General features: G+C 41.4%; 2 protein-coding genes across 4 annotated transcripts in view; both read right to left on the bottom strand.

Moving 5' to 3' along the window:
- Positions 1-772: 772 nt before the first annotated feature.
- On the bottom strand, positions 773-8,848 carry ARL6IP1 (ADP ribosylation factor like GTPase 6 interacting protein 1). Its single transcript, XM_033101881.1, has 6 exons — positions 8,696-8,848; positions 6,405-6,538; positions 5,826-5,945; positions 3,584-3,701; positions 2,913-2,997; positions 773-2,488 (listed from the first exon to the last, which is right to left on the bottom strand). The coding sequence occupies exons 1-6, from the start codon at positions 8,729-8,731 to the stop codon at positions 2,370-2,372; spliced, it is 612 nt and encodes a 203-aa protein (XP_032957772.1). The 5' UTR covers positions 8,732-8,848; the 3' UTR covers positions 773-2,369.
- Positions 8,849-11,499: 2,651 nt separating this feature from the next.
- SMG1 (SMG1 nonsense mediated mRNA decay associated PI3K related kinase) overlaps positions 11,500-23,169 on the bottom strand; it is an 86,450-nt gene continuing 74,780 nt past the window's right edge. For 2 of the 3 annotated variants that reach the window (XM_033101818.1, XM_033101820.1), the window contains exons 56-63: positions 22,484-22,636; positions 21,217-21,396; positions 20,225-20,452; positions 19,381-19,592; positions 19,110-19,216; positions 18,124-18,303; positions 17,937-18,043; positions 11,500-15,982 (exon numbers count right to left, since the gene is read on the bottom strand). In XM_033101818.1, the coding sequence (XP_032957709.1) occupies positions 15,905-15,982; positions 17,937-18,043; positions 18,124-18,303; positions 19,110-19,216; positions 19,381-19,592; positions 20,225-20,452; positions 21,217-21,396; positions 22,484-22,636 (1,245 nt within the window). In that variant the 3' untranslated portion in view covers positions 11,500-15,904. The remainder of the gene's footprint in view (positions 15,983-17,936; positions 18,044-18,123; positions 18,304-19,109; positions 19,217-19,380; positions 19,593-20,224; positions 20,453-21,216; positions 21,397-22,483; positions 22,637-23,169) is intronic. The other variant, XM_033101819.1, reaches the window with a different exon arrangement.

The following is a 23,169-nucleotide window of genomic DNA, read 5'->3' on the forward strand; positions in this document are numbered from 1 at the left end:
ATCTCTCTAAGGCAGCTCATCGGGGGTCTCCATGGGGTTCCGCCTGGCTTGAGTTGTCCCCCCCCATGGGGAATCTTACTCGTCATTGGCTGCAAACCCTCTTTTGGAGACTAAATAGAGAGAAATATACAGTCTCAGAGATGCACAGTCTCACAGACTCTTCTTTCCTTCAGGAAAGACACGGTGGGGGTGGGGGGGCAGGCTGCTATGCTGTTGTGTGACAACAGAGGGGGAGCGCAGTGGGGGCTCAGCATTTAACCTGACTGACTCTGTCCCCAGGACCCACTAAGTATAGACAGTGAGGGCCAATGGTAAAACATCCAATTTGAGCTCTCATTTTAAGTGTTTCAAGTACAGATGCAAGTTACCCTGTCACTTGCTGAGCACCTCATGTACGCCGGGGGGGGAGAGATACCCGCCGGGGGAGAGACCCACGGGCCACCCGCCCTTGAGCCTCCTGCTGCTTCCCTGCCTGTGGCTCCAGCTGAGCCCTCACATATAGCACCTTCAGCTATCACTTAGTCATTGTATTTCGTGTGTGTGTGTGTGTGTGTGAGTGTGTGTATGAGTGTGTGTGTGTATTTCCGTTTCCATCTAGCATGGTGTCTGGATGTTTGCCAAACAAATACATTTAAACCTTTTATTTCATTTTGTTCTTCAAGAGTACCTTACAGGTATGTTCCCGTCACACAGGGTAGTTCATTAATCGGATCCATAACTCCACTCATGTAACTATTGTACGGGCTACGGTAGAAAGAAAGCAGGACACAAAAAGGGATTCCAGCTTTTAATTTTTCCCCCTTTTCTCAAAACAAAGTAGAAGAAATACAGGATTAAAACCATGAAAGTAGTTAACTTGGTAGAACACATACACACAAAAAAACCCAGCTAAGAAAACAGGCTTATTTACAATGAAGAAACACATGGAAGGTAGTTTGTGGTTTTCATATGAAACATTAAAAACAAAAATCAAACATCTGCTACATGGGGACCACTGTTTACAGCAATACTGAAGCGAAGGAAAAGTCTTAGAGACAAACATACCACAGGTCCAGGTCTTACAGCATCAGTGCAATAAATTCACAGAACTATATTACAGCTAGTTAATCAGAGTTGAAGAATTGTTCCCAAATGTGTCACATTTTCAGTCCTCAGGGGTTCCTTCCTATAGACTTCAACTACTCTAAATTTCTAGCTATTAAGAGGGACAATGATTCTAAGACACTTTCCAAGGAATTACAAACTCTCCGTTGACCTAAGGCCATCTAGCATCTCCACACGTCTGCTCTCACCCACAGCCCTTGTACTCTTCCGGTAAATATCTAGGAAAAAAGTCCGACGCCAGCGTAGGCACCACCTCCTAAGCCAAATCTATGAGGACAAAAGCAGCCAACGTTACCGTAAAATGAGACTCCTGAGGCTTACCTTTAAAGGCTGGTTCTGGTCTGGAATAGTTAGTAGGATAAGACGATTTTCTAGTGAATCTGGACTAAACACAGGAAGACATGAGTCCTTGATTGACTGGGCTGGTGTTGGAGTAAAGGTCACGGACAGGAATCTTACCTCTCATGTCCTTTAGTTTCAGTCAGCTGAGAATCTGAGATTGAAAGTATGCTAAAAAGCTGAACTCCGAGCTTCTGGAAGCGTGCTCTTACGAAGCCGGAAGGACTACTACTTACTACAAGGTACAAGTGCTGGAAGCCTGCCAGCCCCACGCTGGACGAGGAGCAATGCTTCCTACCAACTACTAAGTTTTGCACAAGGGAGAAACCAACATCTACCGGGGCATGGCATCAGTTCCATTGTATTCCATGCGGAGCTCCCACAGTATAGAAGCAAAATGAGGAATGAGTTTTAATTGGTCTTTTCATCAGAAGTGGTAAACTTGGTCTCTGTATTCATGAAGCCAGACCGTATTTTAAGCAGACTGTGGGAGCAGACAGTAGAACTGGCTTCCTGTAGCCACAGACCACTCCCCCTTGTACATCCAGCTAAAGCAAAGATCAATTCGAACAATTATCCAAAGTCACTGTTAACTACACTAAAGGGTGAAGTTCACCACTGTATTATTTTAAAGGACGGGGCCCAAAAGTAAGAATTCAGTTAACCCCAGGGGCGAAAAATCAAAACAAGTCATATTCATGAATGAGTTATCCGTATCAGGCCAACTGATGAGAACGCAGCCAGCTACACTTGACATGGAGACACTACGCATAAACGCTTACCTGGCAGGTCGGAATTTCTAGTAACTAAGGGCAGAAGGAGGGAGAGCAAAGAGTTACTGCTGTAACATCTGAGTATCCAGATAGCCTAACAGAAACTGTTCCCAAGGCAAGGGACACTTCATCACAGGGAATAAAACAGATGTCTTATTCATTTTTCTTTTCTTTTTGTTTGAGAAGCTTGTTTATCTCCCTTTTGGCCATTCCAATGTACTTTGAAATGATTCCATGTTGGTTTAGTCCGGGAAGCAACAGTAAGAAAGTCACTTAAAAACAAACAAACAAACAAACAAATAAAATGAAGCAGGCAGCAATTCACTTCTTAAATGTTCTTACATTTTAGAGACGGTGGTTTCCCAGACTGTGAAGCACCCTAATGGGAGGAAGCAGTATGGAATCCATGTCCCCAGAAACTTGAGTCATCGTGACCTCCCAGCCTCAGATGACACACACTGCTTACTTGAACTCTTGCACATTTCTTTCTACCTTGGTTAGTCTGTTCTGTGTCCTAACTTCTGGCAAGACCACAAAGAGCCTGGGAATAACGACCCGGGTTTCAGTCATCTTTCTAGACTCCCACAGGTCTTTGATCAGCACCTTCAACTTGCTAAGCACGCACGTACTATTGACTAAGTTTCCGTTAGACTCCACTGGCCAAGGCATGCCTGCAGTCGTTCCGCAAAAACTTACCTGTCAGGTAGGTGAGAAGAAGGTTGTGGACTTGCTGTCCCACCCAAGCAACAGCCGCGAGCGCGAAGATCATGGTCATGAAGTACTAAATGAAGAAAGCAAGAATGTGTCAACACCTAGAAACAAGACTGAGAAGCATGCCCTTAGCAGGTTGTTTCAAAGGTTGGAAAATAATTCAGTGTTTATTACCACTTTTCTTTAAAAAATACTTAGCATCTATCTATTACATAAGATCTATAGAAAACTCTATTAGATCTACTTTATACAATTTAGATACATTCCCTCCTAAAATACTGTATTCTATATTTAAGCTAAAGAGCTTATAATATGAACTATTCTACTGTTATAATCAACAACTTTACATAGTAATTTCATGTGCAGCTGAGATAAGAAAACAAATGCTTTCTATATATATGTCTTTAACTTTTATTTCCGTAAAAAAACAAAATATTCACTCTACTAAAATACAAAATTAAATGCAATTTTAATTTCCAGTGACTCAGTCTAACACAGATAAACATTTATGAATGTATTCAGAGGAATTAAACCAATGGGTTATAAACAGCAAACAATGTTCTCACAAAAAGGCTATCATTGTATTACAATGAAGTAAAAAATGGACTCCATCTCAAAGTTTTGCTTTCCCTGAATAGGTCAGAACAAAAAAGTACCATTTTCGGTTTTTCTTCTTTCAGTGTGAAGAGGCGTTTCCACCAGCCCACAGCTCTGCGGCGAGTTTTTACCAGGTTGCTGCAAATTTCATGGAATCGTTGCTGCTGCTCAGTGGTCCTAGAAAAAGAATTTTCCCCTTCACCATAAGCGAATCTCTATAGCAAACAGAAATACACCATCCTCTCAAATTTAAAAGCTATCTTCTAAAGAAAGTCTGAATAAACAACAACGATTTGCCATTATCTTATAAAGGTAAAAAGTTCTTGTCCCACTAAGACACCTTTTAGAGCACAGGAGTAAGTTTTTAATAAACACACACGTGTGTGTACAAAGGAATGGTCATCTATGGTTCGAAGCCACATCTGGTTAATGACAGTGATCACAGACTCATGACTACATGGGCCATGCAGAAATTAGCAGAATTTCTCTATTCCCATATTTTTCAGATCCTAGTAAAGCCTGAGTTGATGTGGAATTTCTGCCAAATAGATGACTTTGAGCGCTCTGCAGTAAGACATTAACTACTGGCATTCAGAGCGTAATACCCTCCACTGGGCTTCATACATGTGATGTCAAAGCAGGAACACACAGCTCAAATGCAAATGGCAAATTCTTTATAAGTTTAGTCTCATTGAGGGAAAACATAAACAAAACAGTGGTAAAAATACAAAAGATCCTCCAAGCCCTTTTTATTTGTAATGTTTTTTTGGGGTTCTGATGGAAAAAATGGCCTTCGTACTGTCTTTGCTCTACAGACATAATGGCCGCTGTTACAAAGCAGGTTCTACGCTGGGAGATGTGTTGCCTTCTCTGCTCTAGTCCTCGTCACTGTAAAGCTGCAGCGATAGATACAGAGGAGGGTTTCTGCCGAGCCCTGAGCTTCTTGGGAACAGTCTGAGCTGATACGCACTCATAGTCAAGGCTGGACGTGGCTATGCACCAGTGTTCTTCCTTCCCCATAAAGATCAAACAATAAAATCGCTCTGTCTCCCTGACTAAGCCAGTTTATTTCTGAAAACTTTTCTCCAGGAATGATGAATTAGCAGATGAGAATGCCATCTGGCTGATGAAAAGTCAAGGTCAGAAGCTGATTCTCTTTGTTAAACTGTTACTGTATGGTTACAAACTTGCCCCCAAAAGAGCAGCACAATTCTTTACTGCACAGGAAAAACAATTCAAAGGACACTTCCTAATACTCATCCATTCTGCTGGGGTGGGCAGGAGGGACATCTTTAAATAAACATGCTTGACTATTCCAAAATGTCTGAATTTGTTCTCAAAGATCCGGAAGGCATACATTTAAAATGCTTCCCTTTACAGATTTTATAATTTGCTATTATCAGAGGAATAAAAAGCTAAAGGCACAGTAGACTACTAATCAAATTAAACAACCAAGGGAGAACAGCAGCTAGGAGAAAAATATCTATTTCAACAAAATCTAGTTATGTTCATTATTTGGATCAAAAGTGAGCAATGCAATATTCCAGAAAGTTAAAATACTTTAATATGATCCATAGTCACTTACTATATACCTTGGGAACTCAGAAGTAACTAATTCAAAGAATGGCATAAATGAAATCAACAACCCACTTGCATGTACATCTTGAACTTACTCTATGCATTTGGCTACCTACCACCGCATTGCTCAACGTCTCAATCCATAAATACAAGATCTCAAAAATCAAAATATTTCACAGCACCCAGAATAGTGCCTAACAGAAAAAGAGACAGTCAGTCAATATTAGGTTGGTGCAAAAGTAATTGCGGTTTTTGCAAATTTTTTTTAACCTCATATCCGCAATTACTTTTGCACCAACTTAGTGGTTGCTAATGGACAAAAATCTACCAGTTACTGTTTTCCTACTCATTCAAACTTGTTAAATTAATATCATACTACCTTAAATATCAATGGAAATACATGTAAAATATAAATGTACTACTTTTATGGAAAGCTCATAAATTCTACAATCCTTGAGAAAACACTAAAAAACCCACACTTCAATATAAAGGTCTGGAGAGAAGAGTCAAAATAAACGCTACACCATAAAAGAACTATGGAGATATAAGTACTGGAAATTCATGATTTATATATGAATCAGCTAAGAAACCACACAAAAGCAATAAATCTCCCCCCTAGGTATCTGAGGGTACACACTTCTCTGTACTTAATTGTGGCGTACTAATCACAGCCACGAGGATTCATGCCTCCAAATGAGAATGCCAAATTGTCATGCCACCTACCATTTATTGGAGCCAAAAATTCTAGGTGCTAGAATGGGAACAAGGTAGTCAGCCAAGCACAAAAACATAACAAAACTGGAAACACCGGACAGAACAGATGGATCGAGATAGTAGATAGTCCTGTTTAAAAAAAAAAAAATGAACAAAGGTTAGAAAAACATAGCCATTATTCCTAAGTGTTTATTCACTTTGTCCTCTGGTTCTCAAAAATGTTATTTTGCCCTTTTCATTCTAATTTTCTCACACATGGTTTTCTGGAAGCTTCATAACATCATACATAGCTGCAGTGTAAATACCAAGAGACAAAAGCTCTTTGGGATCTTCAATACTTTTTAGGAGTGTAAAGGGTTCTAAGGCCAAACGGTTTGAGAGTCACCGAGTTATTCAACTGACTTAGGTCACCAAGTTTATGGAAGTACTACAAATTCTGCAAACTAGGCAAACGGCTCAAAGAAAAGGCATTTGTTACAGATTACACATTACAAAAGACTTAAGGCTCCTCCATAAACAGAGGCTGTGTATTACCTAAGCCCTTATTAATAACAAGCACAACCTTAAGGAACAGAAAAGCTCACTTACAAAAACACCAAAGAAACCACGCCCATAGTGGCAGGTGGAAACCAGGCTCTTTCCCACCGCAGGACTTTATCAGCCATCAGCATCACTTCTCCCCATCCTTGCAGCTGCTCTTCCAGACCTGCAGTCTCTTCCGCCTACATGTGATCAACATTTAAAGCCATCATTTTACTACTCTCAACATTTCTGTGGTTCCTAAAGTTAAATTCTTGTAAGGCACCAAGTATGTAAAATAGCTGTTAATCAAATCACTATCTTAAACAAATTAGTTTCTAAAATACTCTACAATGTTGGTACCAATGACAAAAACCAACGGAGGAAAAAAGCTATCATTTAACGGTCACCTCCCAAGTCTAAGAACTGGGTTACTCTTTTCAGGTATGATGCAACATAATCCTCATTGAGCCCCTCAAGGTAGGGATAATTACCCCCATTTTACAAGTAAAGAATGGTTAACTAACTCCCCCAAAGTCCTGCCCTAGGAAGCAAAGTATCCAGAGTATAAAATTAGATCACTTTATGTTCGTTCATTTCGGGTGGTTGGAATTGATCTGTTGTCTTGTCATTTCATTGATTTAAACCCCTACTTCTAAGTCCATTAGGAAAGCCTTTCCCTGAACAGCACTCAGTTTCCAAAATAGCTCTTTGTGTAATGGAATCATTTAGATGTTGACATGATTTGCACATTTAAGAAAAACTACTTTCACCAAAATATATGACTCATTTTAAGCTCAATATATCACCTCTATAGTGCTTCTCACGTTTATCAGGACATTTTGGTTAGACTTCAAATTTCTCTGCTAATCTGACAATCAGCTGCAAGTGGACTTGTAGGATGAGCTAATGTGGCAGAAAGTCCTCTAGCTGATTTTGACAGAGAAAAAAACATTGCGACAAGATACCCATGTGTCCTTAAAAAATGTTATCACAGGGAAATGTGCAAATGACAGCAGCCAGCGCAGCTTAATCTTAATGAAAGATGCTCTCTGTGCCACACTGATCACCTAGGGGACCTCAGTATTTCTGACTTCCCATATCATGTTTAATAAATAAGAGATTACTATGTGAAAGAAACTTGACTAAGTATTTTACACGCTTACACTTTAAACGTCCCAACAAGCTAAAAGGAAGGTGTTACTATCCTCACTTACAGATGAGGAAACTGTAACAAATACACAGACGTTAACAGATCTGAATCCAGGAAATCCAAGGCCAAGAGCCTTGTCCTCCCGAAAAGTCACACTGCTCTACCGGAAAGAGTCCTGACCTGGGGTAACTTCTCTGTGCTTTGATCATCCTCTAAAAAGGAACCTGGCTGGGGCTAACTATGGGGGGGCGGGGGGTGTAAGGAAGTCATGCATTTCTGTGTGTGTGTATAAAGGGGTAATTCATGCATTTGTATTTGTGTGTGTGTGTGTGTGTGTGTGTGTAAGGGGGTAAGTCATGCATTTCTAAAAATGAATGCAAAACGAATATCGCGCGAACCGCCCTGCAAAATCTCTTAATTCGTCAGCACCCGGGCTCTTGGATAATCAAAAGCCCAAACTTAAATTCTTTGCTCCCTCTATTCACTGTGATTGTGGTGTGCAGCTGCCTTTCCCTGGAGAAAGGCAACGGAGAAAATGCACGGATTTCTCTCGGTTTTGCCTCCATCGTGCCATGAAAATCGTAGTGAGGTCAAACTTGTCCGCCTGGGATACAACCAACCTCACTCCAGTGCCTTCGTACCCCTGCTTATTCTAAAGTCGTCCTGCGACCCCCAGACTTACACATTCCGGACAGACGCCTGGACCTCCCACTGTCCTGCCAGCCGTACCCCACTCCCAGTTCCCCAGGGTGAGCTCGCAGCCTTCCTGCCATTTCAAGCTGTGCCAGTTCTAACCGAACTTCTCGGCAGCGGCCCTTTGACCCTCCACCCCTGCGCAAGTTTGGGGCAAAAGAACGAAGTGGCATCCCGATTAAGGTCAAAGAGAAGGAAACCCGCATACGGCTGGGGCCTAGGCCCTCGGCCCCGGGCTTGTCACAGCCCCCCTTTGCCCACTTCCTCAACCCGTATTCGCGGTGACTGGTCACGCACCCTCCTCGCTCCTTCGCGCACCTTTTCCAGAGAATGTTAGGGGACGATACGACTGGCGACCGCCACGCAGGAGCTTCCCAAGAAGCCCGAAAGGGCAGGCGTCGCCGCCTGCGCCTGGAAACCGGGAGAGGGCCAGGGCCGCGGCGCCGCCGGCTTGAGCCTAACACAATACAAAAGCCTCACTCCTTTTCCCTTGCGTCGCGGCGCCGGGACTCACCAGCAGGTTGGTGCTGCGATTATCTCCCTCCGCCATCGTCCCCGAAATACCGCCTCACCGAGCACAAACCGCCCTCCGAAACAGCCTTCCTCCGAGACCCAAAGGGCGACCCCGGCGCGAGGACACGCCCCGCAAGCCGCTTATATAGGCCGGCCGCCTTTCCCGACAGCCCCCGCGAAGCTCGCTCCTCATTGGGCAGCGCGAGCTCAAGCTTAAGGGGAGCGGGACCAACTGCTGCCCAGCGCATGGCTTGAAATCGAGGTCAAAGGAAAGCGAGGCTGCGCAGGGCCGAGGGGGCGGGGACACAGCATGACCAATCAACGCACAGGAGATGCACGATGCCCCGCCCAGGCGTTTCGGAATCTGTTGAACGACCGCTGACCCGGGCTGGACTGGGCCTCAGTATCCCCAGGGTTGGCTGGCACGGTATGTCTCGGAACTTCTCCTGAAATTTAGTTCTCGAAGAAATATGCTACCCAGTATCAGGCGGAGAGCAGAGATGGACATGTTTTGCTAACCGCGCTGTAATGAAAGGGGCCGTCTGGGATCCTCTGCCCGACCAGGCAGTGCCCTCACCCTCGCTGTCCCCCGGGGTTTCTTTTTATTCCTGCTCTGGTCACTCTAGCCATGCCACTGACCAGTCTAGCCGAGATTTGCGACTCGGAGACTCGTGCCCACTTCCTGAGGTTTCGAGGACAATGGGAAAGAGCTATTTATGTAGATTTTCTGCATTTTTTCCTTCCTATTAGGGAAAAGGCTTTAGCTTGATTGGGAGGGATGTAGCGGGGTGATCGGGGTCATACTTTGAGGACTCATGGAAGATGCACCGGCTTTAAAGCTGGCTTATTTACAGGGGGTCTTTTGGAAAATTCTGTGTGAAGCCCTTGAGTTGCTTATGAAGCTACCAGGTTCCTCTCCAAAAAGGACTGCTTTTGACCACCTTACAACTAGAGGTCATGCTAACGTGTCAACTCGCATCAGCAGTGGAATTCATAAGCAATTGAGTAACTAGATGAACTGAGCTGTGCTGAGGCACTTCCCACGCCTTCTCTCTCCAGAATTTCAAAATGAATTAAGTGCTTCGATTTTCGTTATTCAAACAGAGGCATGCCAAATGTTGACCTGGTCAGATGTCTGTTTTAGGAAAACGTAGCATAGCTTTTTAACGTTTTATAGTCATCTAGAATATGCGATCGAATTCAAATTTGTTTTACAAGCATTCCTTACTACCAGGTTGAGAGTTCACAGAAGGCAGAAAAGAAATGTGAGGCAACGGTAGCTACAGAACACATTCCACCCTGAAGAAAGCCAGGGGGACAGCAGCATTGTGAATTTCAAGAAAGTCTTTGAAAAATAAAGCAACTGGATCAGATATAAATACTTGGTGGGGGGAGACTTAGCAAGGGAAGAGGGTCTTCAATAAAGTAATACTTTGGAGGTGTTGGGGGGCAGAAGATGGGTTATGTAGGTAAGATGCAGCAAGTTGATCTAGCGACCCCATTTTTAAGCTATGAAGTTTAAGGGCCCAGCCTTCCCCTACCTCTTCAAAATACGATGAAAGGTCGCAAACAGCAGCAACATAATTAGTGAATACATTGAGCACTGAGAGCACAATTTTGCGAAAGGCACAGTAACATCCACTCCCAAAGGACAGGCCCTAGAGTTATTAGGCTTTAAAAAGTGACAAAAAAAAAAAAAAAAAAAAAAAAAAAAAAAAAAAACCCCACACAAACAACAAAATGACATGTCTGTTTTGGGAAATCAGCTTTTGCTACAGAATACTTCTGGTTTTCACCCAAGTTCCCTATGTACAACTTAAAGACAACTTTTCAACACCAGCTTGTGAAATTGAGGTAGGTGGAAAAAATTAAAGCAACTCCAGCAGCACTTGCTTCGGGGAGTATTTTTTCCTTCCTCGAGGAATGTGTTCCCAGGACTAGATGCAACTTCACAGCCTAGGGGCACTGCCATCAGGTCTTTAAACTTCTAATTGGCCTAACTGAAAAAACACCTACCCTTAGTGTAGCTTCCTTTTGAGCTTGGTTTTTGTACTACAAAAACAGGATGTGATCTTTTTTTAATGTTTCCAATATGACCTTTATTGAGCAAGGACTGCTGTGACGTTTAACATCAATCAATGAAAGGCTGCAGACTGTGAATGTCAACAAGGTTCTCCCATGAACGGAAGTCCATTTTAAATGCACCAGTGAGGTAAACATAATTATTCGTACATAGCTTTCTTAAGGCTAAGAGAGTTCTGTTTCATTTGTTAGTTTTGGCTCAGTTGGTTCTTTGCATAATACAGCTCAAGACATGCCCCCTCTGAGTGGCCCCCCCTTCCAACAGTTTAGGAAATTGGCCAATCACTGAGCCGCTCAGGATGTGATCTTTTGAAACCTGCCAGATGACTAAACCGTTAACATAAATCCTAACACAATCTAGCAACAACAAATGCAGTCTGATTTCCAGACATTAAAACAAGCTGGACGTTTTACTTTTCCTTCAGAGCTTTCACACCCCCAGGAAATGTACACATCAATAATGTTCTATAGTTTTGTTTTTAAATGTTAAACAAAATTAAGCTTAATAAATTGTGCCTTAATACCAAGAACTCCCCCGTTGAAGTAAAATTTCTACTGCTGTTCAAAAGTACTATATAGAACTTTAAGGGTAGAACAAATTACTTTTTTGAGAAGTTGAAAAAGTTTTGGCGGTATTAATGCCTTTTTTTAAAAAAGCTACCCATATTCCAAAATTAAGTTCTGGAAACTACTTCAAGCAATAAATTCAGAGCTTAAATGCTATGTCTTTTAAGAGTTTATTTTTTGAAAAACAGGTATTTCATACAATCTTTGCCATGTCGATGCAAATATGCACAAAATAGGCAGGTATTTTGTTTTCCAAAAGATGCATTATGAACATTTTCAGGAAGCTGGTGTGATTTATTCAACTTTTAATCTTAAATACAATCACAGAATGATATCCGTCAGGAGGCATGACCACCTTGTGTACAGAGAAGCCACTTTATTTATACAACATTTACTAGGACAAGATCCAGTTCAACTCAATTTGCTCTTATAATGAGGGTAAATTAACAAGGGAGTGATGATGAGGTCACTGGCATTACAGATGGAAATACAAGGCATAAAAATTTAAACCAGAAAAACAACTGACACAAGAACTTGAAACAGGAGCTGAACCTGGGACTGTTCAGGAAAAGGAAAACAAAAATTCAGCCAGTTTTCAAAGAAAAACGTTCTACAAGTCTGCATTTCAGAACATGAAAGTCCTAAAGTTGACCAGCTTCCAAAGTCCTAAAGAGCTAGTAGTCGTAGTATGACGTTTTCACATTAGCACACCAGAGAGCTGTTCCCCACTTAAGCTCCGCCAAATTCCCATGGATGGCAAACGACTCCGAAGTAGGTCCCACTGTACAACCAACCCTGGAACCTGAAAAGCTGCTCTAAAGTGGAGTCCATCTGCACGTAAGGGACGGTGATAGTGTTACCCAAGCCTAGAAAAAAGTGCCACAAACCCTTAGGGGTCACAGCAAAGTGAACTGTCCCTTCCCCAAGGTTCAGACCAATTTGTAATGCTAGTCTTTTCTCCCATAGAACGAATCTTTCTAGTACAACCCAAATATTGAAAACAGAGGCTACCTTCTTGAAGTGACCCTCACATTGATATATTGTAGCTCCTTGATTTACGGAGAAGGAAGTTGTAGCTTTAACTTACTGGCACTTTACAAGTTCAAGATACAGAATAGAATGGAAGGTCCCTGGTGTTCAGTCATCTAACTTTACCTAAGACAGAGGTTCTTAAATGTGCTAATAGTAAAGAATCCGCTGATTTCTGATGTAGGTGAATAGGGCCAACTGGCTAATTGTAGGCTAACAGGCTTTCTTTAATGTGAAAAGAAGGGGGAGAAAAGCAGGAGGAGCTGGTGACTGCCAAAACAAGGTAAGCCCCCGGAGTAATTACACGTGTGTGGAGGAAAACAGGCCAGGAAGACTCTTCAGTTGAAAGTACTGCCTATAGTACAAGAAAGACTGAACGTTAACTCTAATATTTGGCTGTACTTGCATTGCCCTGCGGGGCATTTTTTAATGGCTCTTTCCTTAAATTTCACACGACAGAACGGGCACGATTAAACAACAAAAACAAAGCAGATAACACCAAACACTGGACAATATGAAGAAAGCTACATACTAAGCTTAGGTAAGAGAGGCAAGTGTTAAGGGCAGAAGTGATGGAGGTTTTTCTTTGTATCAGAAGCCCTCATCCGGAACCTGGGGCTTGGGCTCTGAAAAGAAGCCATGTGGGCAAGCAGATCAAGAGCTGGGTTATCAGTTCTCTCACATATCTCAAAAAAAAAAACCACAAGTGTCTGACACAAAAGAATCTTAATCATCTAGCAAACTATGTTAAGAACTCGATCAGAAAATAAGGAGGTGCTGCAAGACACACCAAAGAAACAGAGAAATACAGTTCCACGGCCTCCACAACTTTGTAGAGGAATCAACTAAAATTCAGGGCATTCTAGAAAACCGAAGACAACAAAACATTTAAGATAAACCAATTTCCAAGGGTACTTTGAGTTGAATTAGAGGTTGTAGGTTATTCTGTACCCCCTGAATCTTAGAGAAAAGAGGAAGAGAGGAGCAGATCCCTGGTTTTCCACAGGTATTTTGTATCATAAAAAGTGTGTATGACTTCATAACCACAGCACTCTAAACTTGACATTACAAGATAATCCCCCCAATACAGCCCTGACTGCTCCATCTGCTCCATCACCAGGGCCTTTTATTGCTGATTACATCTGTCAAGTTCTCTTACAACAGTTCAGAACGGCAAGGCTACTTACAGGCTGACTTCCAGAAGAGGCCCAACTGTACAGACTCGGCGGGTCCCATCTAGAGCGCACTAAAGAGCGTCTTAGAGGTCATCCATTGTTCACACCTGCCCCACAACCAAACGTGTACATGCCACACTAGTCTGAGGGACCCTTTTAAAAGAAAAGTGACGGATGATTTCCCAGAGGCAAAATATACAGCTATTGATATACAGCTGTTTTGTTTTTGCTTGGATAAGGTGCCAGTTACCTCTGAAGCCTGAAATCCACAGGCGGTAAGATTCATGTGTTTCCTTCATCTTCTTTACCAAAGAGGAAGCAATTTCTGAATGCCACCTACAGGGACAAACCAGTGTGAACTGGTTTTATCATTCTGATGGACGTTTTCCCTTGTGACCATAGAGAATGCTGCTGAAAAGACTGTTTAATCTTGAGAGCAGAGGTAATCAAGTGATGAATGCAGTAGTTCCCACATCTAGGAAACAAAGCAGCATGGAGAACACAATATGGCATTATTATTCCAGATAGGTTGTTCTGATTGTGAAAATAAGGTTCAAAAATGAAGAAAATAAAATTTGATGTACTAGGTTCCTTGTTATTAGACATATGGGTATTCAAAAATACCACCTTTCTTGCAGTATCTCTCAAAGTATTAAAAAAAACACTGGTACTGAAATGCATACTCTGATGGGTATTTAAAGAATATAGATTAGTGTGGCAATCAGAACACAGAAAAGGCTAGAGCTATGTGGAATTTTTCCTTAATACCTTTCAAGTTTGTGAAGATTGGCAACTAGAAAGTGATCAGAGTCCTAATCTCTAAGATGCAGGAAAAATGGATTCAAGACAATCAAGATTTTAATCGTGTTCTATTTTGTGATGATACGTGATTTTAAGAATCCTATTCTGGATTTTTATTTTGGATCAACAATTGAGCTTACACAGTACTGAAATGCAAGGCTAAAAATTTAAGGAAACCTTGACCATGAATTCTCTATAATGTCTGACTAAACAGCAAACTATTAAAATTATGCAAAAAGTACTTCACAGACTAATTGAACTTAATAAAAGAGGGTGGTGGTTCTCATTTTTGCCGGTGTTTCATGTACATGTCTTAAAATGCCAGGTAAACTAAAGCACTTCTAACTTATATCTTGTAAATTAAAAGTATCAAATGAGAAAACGGAATTAAAACAACATTTCACTCTACCTCCACCACATCACTTTATTGTTACTCTGTCATCAACAATGTAAAACTCTACTAGGTATTCTATCCTGGTTTTTAAAAAAGGTAAAAAGATTACATTGGACTAGCTATTGTCTATGAAAGAAACTACAACAATCACAGAAGAGGGAAAATTTGAATGACCTCCAAAAAATGCACACCAGAAGCAAAGGGGAGTGTACATGAAATCAAATGTGTTAGATTCATTGCTTTTGAATGCACAGTGACAATTCTGGGAACTGTACATGATAGAATCACAGAAATGACTTAAATAACCAGAATGACATTTTGTATGTGATCATCAGACATTTAAACAATCCTTGAATTTTCCATGTGGTTTTGGAGAAATTGCTGTTTATCACTCCAAACGTAAGTTGTTAACTGCATCGAGATGGAAGTATATGAAATTTAAGGATTGAATTAAAAGTAAATCTGAAAGACAGCTAATCTACCAGAGCAGGTAAAGGGGGTGGGTAGGTGGTAGGGGGTTGGGAGGATGATGATGGGTTGGTTGTTTTTCCCTTCATTTCAGAAGTAAGTTCTTCCAATGTAGTGTATCTGTTATGTAGCTCTCCATTTTCAGTCCATTTCTGAAATACGCGTCGCGTAGCCTTTTTGTACTTACTGGTCAACCCAACCAGTACTGTTGCCAAGCAACAAGCGTCACACAAGAATCCGAGTGCATCAAATCTTCCTTGGCTGTGATTTCTTCGCGGCTCCAATTCTGTTTCTGAGCGGGGTTTGGTTTTTCCTGGATTGTACACACAGGGTCAGGTGGAATGGAGTTCCAAATCACTCTGTGCTCCGCGGCACCCCGATTTCTTTCTGCAGCTAACCTCCTGACACGTGTGCAGCTGTTCTGAGGCAGAAAGACAATCTCCGTGTTCAGGCGGTGAGCTTGCTTTCTTTCACCCTTGACCCTGGGGTTGCAGGCCATGGTGTTGGGCGTCTCCCTGAGTGCGGCTGCCCTGCAGGGTTCACTTCCTAGCGCCCCGAGATTTCCTAGATTTCCTCAGAGTAAGCCCCCAGTCGCATCACCACCGACTGTGGTGTGGCTTTGGATGCCTGAGGCTGAGTTGATTCTGGTGGATGTCTGACCTCGCTGAACCAGACTCATCGACTGTCTTGCCATTCATACCCAGGCTGTCCAACCTTCATACAGCTGAGCCAAGTTATCTAGATTAGTTGCTTCCTTAATGACATAGTCAACCTGTAAAAACAGGCAGGATAATATTTAAAGATGTTTAAAACTTGAAAGGACATGGTACGTATATGAGTTACATGCACTGTTTAAAAGGAAGTTTATACTCACCCAAATTACCCAAAGGTACTGCAGCTACTATGGTGGAAGGTGGTTAAGTGAGCTGAGATACCCTCATAATTCTACAGCTTATAAAATGGGTGTCGGGAGAGTCACACCCCTCCTGAGCCTTCGGAATCCTCAGATGAAGAGAGCCCCCACTGACCCCACAACTGCTCTTGGGGTTACCGGGTAAACGCTGAGCTGGTGCATAAAAACGTGCCCAGCAGATTCGGGAACACAGGTGGGTGCTTCACAAATGTCCACTGACTCTAACTCAGCTAAATTTTCTTTTACTGTAAGAGATACAATCACCTCTCTATCCAGAGCATGCATCAGGGTCCACTTCTACAGGAAGTGCTCGGTATATGGCTGCTGAATTATAACCTACACCAGAAATGGTACAGGAAGAACACGATACTTACCCACTCCTCTGAGCCCCTGAACTTTTTCATATAAAATGAAACAGCTATCAGTATAAAAAGCACAAGAGCCAAAGCTCCTTTAAAAAGATGAACAGAGAGCTATGATGGACGGTCATGACAAAATACAAGTCATTCACCTACAAGAAAGTTTCTGCAGTAAGAATACCGGCTGAGAGCGCTGTCCAAGGTTTTTGACAAACTTTGACAAACTGTTTCTAGAAAGTGACACCTGATCAAGAAGAGTAAGCTCAGGTCCTATACAGTGATGTAACAGTGTTTAAAACAAAAATGCTTTCCTTGCTGATGTTAAAATTGAATTGTGGAAGCCAAACCACTAGATATTCACAGTCTCAAGTGTTTAGAGAAGAAAGGTTACACTTGTGACAGAATTCGGGAGAGCACTGCCCTTAACCAAGTAATTGAACTCAAGTATCACAGACGGCACAAACCGACATGTGTCTCTTGGTGTAAAACTCTGAGGACACACCACTGGTATCGCATTCCTGCCAAAAAGGTTGATTCTGTATCTAATTATAAGGAAAATATCAGACAAATACAAACTGAGGCATATTCTGCAAACCAATTCGTCTGGACACATCAAAAATGTCAGTGTCCAGAGGGGAAAAAAGGCTGGGAAACTGTTGTCGATGTTAAAAGGGGACTAAAAGGGAACAAGTACACGACATGCAGGAGGACTAGCTCCTGTACGGGGGTGGGGTGGTGTCCCGAGAGGAGCGCTAAGCAATGAAGGACACTGTGGTGTAACTGGAGAAAACTGAAAACGGACTGAACAGTAGGTGAAAGCCAACGTTAACATCGACGTGAAGTTTCCGAAGTTGACAGTTAGATAATGATATCGTAATTATACATTACACTGTTTTGTTCAGGAGACATATGCTGAAGTATTTAGGCACGGAGTGTTATGATGCTTACAACGAACTGTCAAATGATTCTGGAAAACTGTCTGCATCCACCAACACAGAAAGGAGAGGAACGTGTAGGAAAACATTAGCACCTGGCTTCCCACCTCGAGGTAAAGATTCTATGAGCTCTCCTACAGTTCTGCAGGTTTGAACAGCTTCACCATCCACAGCGGGGGTGGGGGACAATTCATTCTCAGGTTTATAGGTACAATTTTAATAAGACTAATGAGAAAATTTCAGAGTAATGACTCTTTTGGCGAAAGAGGGTCAAGTCCCACCTTACATTTCTGTAGAAAGGGGGCTGGGGAGAAAAGAAAGTGCTAACAGGGTAGAGTCAGAGTAAAATGGTGAGTGTTTGACAATTCCAGAGCTTTACTCAGAATCTTCTGAATCTTAAAAATAGATTTAAGTGTCTCATTTCTTGATGAACCACCCAGGATCCGGATAAGAGGATCTTTAAACCTTTACTGTTGCAGCAACACTGAAGTGTGCAGGTCGAGTTTTAAAAAAGATCACCTGTTCAGCAACTGACATCCTCCTATTTGGATCGACATCCCGGCCCTCTAGCTTCGCTTTCACTCTCTTCCACACACTCACTGCATATGAGTTTCTCTCCTGCACAGCTACGAAGCAAAGGAAACACATGTAAGTCAAAGTAGCACTTTGTCTAAATACGTAAGGCATCCTTATTCTAAATAATTACCTTTCCCAGTTTTAGGGTCTCTGACGGCCTTTTTAGGACTACAAGCAACACTCTTGCCAGTTCCCGGAACTGTGCTTGGTGGAGTATCTGCTGATGTAGCAAGATTTTTCTGAATCAGCTTTCTAGCATTCTGTGACATGACATCAGGCTGAGTCTTCTGGCCAGTGTTGCTTCGAACTGCTATAGAGAAAGAGCTGGTAGCTCAATTTATATGTAAACAGAAAATGGACACAGAAGAGATAGCAGGGCGGTACTCCCTTGTCATCAACTACAAATGTGCAGCCTTGAAAACTGCGATGACTTTGCAACCTTAAAGTGCTTCTGCCCTGCTACAAGAAATTGTCATCCTAAAAGTAAAGCCTAAATAGCTACACATTCAAATACATATTTGTCCAATGCTGCTCCCTATCCTTCTGTGATATCAAAAAACTATAAATATCTTCTCTGTCCAACAATGCAAGATTAATGTACTATGCTACAGTCACAGAATGGCATTATTAAATGCGGCCATTAATTCAGTTGTAGAAAGATTATTTATGACAGGGAAATTATCAATTTAATATTAAGTGGGAAAAGACAACAAAAATTTCATTCACAGAATGATCCCAATTTATGAATATGTGTGTACACGCACAGAGAATTTCATCAACAAACACATAATGGTTTTACCTCTAATTAGAATAGAACTATACACTTTCCTATTACTTATTTTTCTAAATTTCCCTCAGAGGTACATATTGTATAATCATAACACAAATTATTTAAGGAGTATTTGAACAGAAGGAATTTTTATTCTCTCACATAAGTACTTTTAAAATTAAGCCAGAATCTGTTCAGCTGGAGATATGCCAGAATTTAGGGAAACCCTTTAAAAAGATGACTTAGAAGCACATTAGGCACTTCAATTATAATTAAACATCTTCGCTTCTAAATGTAGACTATTAACAGATCGAGATTCAGGTCTTTTTGGAGTAGGGAAGTCCTACCTGCAGCAAAGGATGGCTGATACGTGGCCGACGACGTTGGACTTGAACACTCATTTGTTGCATCGGTGATTAAGGGTGATGCAAAACTCACTAAATTATTATAGATACTGAAATACAAAATAAGATGGCTTATGTATGAAACGCTTTATGAGATACCTAGTTTATAAACATGAAAACTTAAAAAAATTACATGAATTAAATAAACAAAAGGTACAACACTGGAGGTTTGGCTTCCATTTTACATTTAGGCCGGCAGGCACGGCAGCCTTACCTCTGACTTTGTGTTTTCAGTTCTTTCAAGGTGGGAGTTATTTCCTGGAGCATTTCCACGTGCTCTTGACTTCGAACCTGACCCATCGCTTGGACTAACGTAAACAGCACCGTCTGGATGTTGTCTTGCCATGATTTATATTCACTCAAGAATTGCCTAACACTGCTCTCATAGGGGACGTCCTCACCGTCTGCCAGAGCAGCTTCTTCATCCTGGAATCAGACAGTCATGAAGAAAAATGCTATCTGTTTCAGTAACTACTCTTACGACAGTCACCTTTTGAATAACAGGTAATAAGTAGTTTCAGAATATCAATTTGTTTAATCCACTTATTACAATTTAACTCTTTCAATAAGAATCTGATTTCCAGCACAAAATAAAAATTCCAAGTAAAAATAAATTCTGAAGTTAAATGATGTGCTGTTTTGTAACAATGAAGTAATTTAGCCTTTCCTGGGTACTCAGTTTCTTTATTATCTAGATTATGTAGGACACTGGAAAAAAGAGACAATATTTCAGTTATTTTGGAGGCAAACTATATGAGTTTGGGGGTGAGGGTGGGGAGGAGGAGAAGCTGGAGATCTAAACGCTCTGAGACTGAGTGCAAGTTTCAGTTCTACTATTAACTATATAACTTTGGTGAATCCATTCCTTTCAGCCTCACTCTCTCTGTGTACAAAATCAGAACACTACTGCCTGCTTAAAAAAAAAAAGAGTTCATGAAAACACAAATGAACTCAGTCACAAACAAACTGGGAGATGTGACGTTAGAGAAACTGTTTTTATGTCATAGAAATAGTACTTGAAATGTGAGAACAGGGGGAGTCAGCGTCATGAGTCTTACCTTAGCCATCGCTTTCAGGAGATGTTTGACGTCTCCGAGCTGCCGGTTATGACCAGTAAGAACAGTCTTTATATTATCAACCAGGTTCTGGATTGTTTCACACACTGTTTCTATCTGTTGCTCCTTCTCTGTCTGAATTACTCTCTGAGTAGACATATCCTGGGTCAGTTGTTTGTGTGCTGACAAAAGCCACTCAGAGCTGCCAATAGGATGTTCAAGAGTAGTGTCCTAAAAAGAACAAGCATTTGTTCGATTTTAACTATCAGCTGGAATAACACGAGATTCTTTTCTTCATCGTCATTATTAAAAGGTAACTCAAACTGACACAAAGAACCTCAGGTGAGGTTCTTGAATTAATTACCCACAAAACAGTACTTAATAATCTAAACAATCTGTGAAATATAAACTAAGATTTTGAACGGTTTTCATAATTATACAACGGTTACATACTTATACAATAAATCCTTAAAGGAATAAATGCCTTAAGACCTAAGAAGTGTATCTGGAATAACAAAGATAACCCATATCCAGGACCCAAACTCACTATCAATCACGCTTTAAAAATGAAACTAGAGATTCCTAACACACAGCCTAAAGCCTTTCTACAAAATATAAAGACTGAATTTACCAAGCCAGTATTTCTGGACTTCACTCAGGTCCAGCAGCGCCACATGGTACCCTATTTTCAGTGCACCTGAGTCATCTGCTGTATGCTCTGTCTCTCCTCCCGTCTGATCTACACAGCATTCCCCCCACTGTAGCTCTGAGAAGGCTTTGCACTTTTTCATTCGTTACATTATTTGTGTAAGTTCCTCCGGGGCCAAGAACAAGACTTAATCATCGTTGGATCCCTCAGAACTACATCTCACATACAGCGCACGCTCAATAAATGTAAACTGAGTGCGTGCATTAAGTTGACTTTCAGGGTATAAAGTTGGCCTTAGCATTTTAATCACCAAGCCTCTCTACTCCCAGCAAGATCCAAGACTCACCACTCTCTGTAATAAACGAAGCTCCAGCTCAGAGACCGAACTGTTAAACTGCGATGCAAATGAGCACATTTGCTGGCACCGTTTGATTAGTTCAAATAACGCAGCGTCCAGGTTTAAGGCTTCTGCCGTTCTTGTCCGCAAACTCTCAAAGTGAATGATGTTGCTGCAGAGGAAAGTGACCTGTAAGGAGGCAAAGGCGGATGGAACCACCACAAAGAGAGGGAAAAGGCAATTAATGACAGAAATACGTACTACCGACTCCTTTCCAGAATTCAGGACCAGAACTGGTCCTGAAAATGTAAGAGAGCATGACTCTCTTGAAAAACAGCCCTAATCCTTCTAAAGACTGCAAATCAAGCACATTTTTTTGGTTAATGCCGTTAGGTCTGAGATGGCCTGATAGCATTAAATAATTAGGTAAAAGCATATTCTACAGGATTGTTTTATACAAAAAAAATTTACTCTGTAAGAAAATTATCATGTTTAGCTGCACTTTGTGCTATGTCCAAATTTCAATTTGAAATGTTCCCTTTCTTCTTCTACTGCCTAACTATACAATAAAGATCACCAGATGCTATCTAGACACTGGACACCACAAGCACATCTTTGAAGGCAGGTAATAGTATTATGATTATATTCTTAAATAGTTCTTATCTTCACAGATACATACTGAAATATGTACATATAAAATGATGTACTACTTGGGACTTCCATGACACGTGGGATGGGAAAGAGGGGTAGAAAGTACAGAGGAAATAAAATAAGACAAGTTGGTAATTTACATTTTGGTGATAGTGTATGGAATATGGAAATCATTATATTAGTCTAATTTTGCACCTGACTGAAAATTACATAAGTATTTTTGTTTTTGCTCTCCCCGCCCCCAATCACAAGACAAGTTAATCCACAACTTTGGGCAGAACACTAAGTCATAAGACATTTTATCACTGCGTGGAAAAAACAACATTCAAATCTTTGGATCACCTTGGTCGCACATAATGAAACCCTCAGGTAAATACAGAATTAACCTCTATTTTCCAGCAGAGACTGCATCCACTTTCTATTTAACCAGAGGCAGGAGGGCCTAGGGAAGTAACTGGCTGTGACTCAGCCTGAGGGACTCCCCTGCCCCCAGCTCAAGGACCCTCTTACCAGCGCTCTGCACTAGAGGGTGGGCTCTCAAGCCGCCCGTGGTTATCCAACATGTAACTTCCAATCAGTTATATAATCCCGCAACTGCAAAGACGGCGCACGCAAGCCACAATACCTGACTTGCTCTTTGGCTCTCTTTAAGGACAAGATTTCTTCTCTCAGCGATCGTTGCTTCAAAATCCTGTAGCACAGGTGCTAGCGCAGGGTTGGCACCGCCCGCCCACTTGAGTCGCTGTTCAATACTGGCTTCAAGTGCTGCAAGCTTCTCCTATAAAAGCCAGCAGAATCCCAATGATTATTTGATATTCTTCACTTCCTGTCGAGCATTTTTTATAAATTCAAGAGAAGTTCAAAAGCAGCAGTAAGAGGCATACATAATTTAGAAAACATCCTGAACAGTCACCTTTTGGAATTCATCTTGATTTCACTTTGACTATTTAAGGCTAAACATGTCTGGGGAGGTAAGAATTGGCTTTCAGCTTACTGCCTATTCAGAATTTGCTGAAGTTACATTTTCATTTTTACATAGTCTTTAAAACAAAACAAAACACTCACTACACCAAAATCCCACTGTACTACATGCACTACCTGTAAGAAAATTCATCATACTTTTGATTGTGAAAGATGAAAATCAGATTCCCAGAAATGCAAGTTTACAAATAATGGTAAAAAACCACCCAGATTATCATAAGGAAAGTTTTATAACACAGTTACTTCATTATGTATTTAACATTTCAGGTGGAGGAATTCACATTCTCTCTCTCTCTTGCCCCCACTTCTTTCACACACCACCCCCTCTCT

The sequence above is a fragment of the Rhinolophus ferrumequinum genome (genome assembly GCF_004115265.2).
Source record: "Rhinolophus ferrumequinum isolate MPI-CBG mRhiFer1 chromosome 15 unlocalized genomic scaffold, mRhiFer1_v1.p scaffold_54_arrow_ctg1_1, whole genome shotgun sequence".
In the NCBI taxonomy this organism is placed as follows: domain Eukaryota; kingdom Metazoa; phylum Chordata; class Mammalia; order Chiroptera; family Rhinolophidae; genus Rhinolophus; species Rhinolophus ferrumequinum.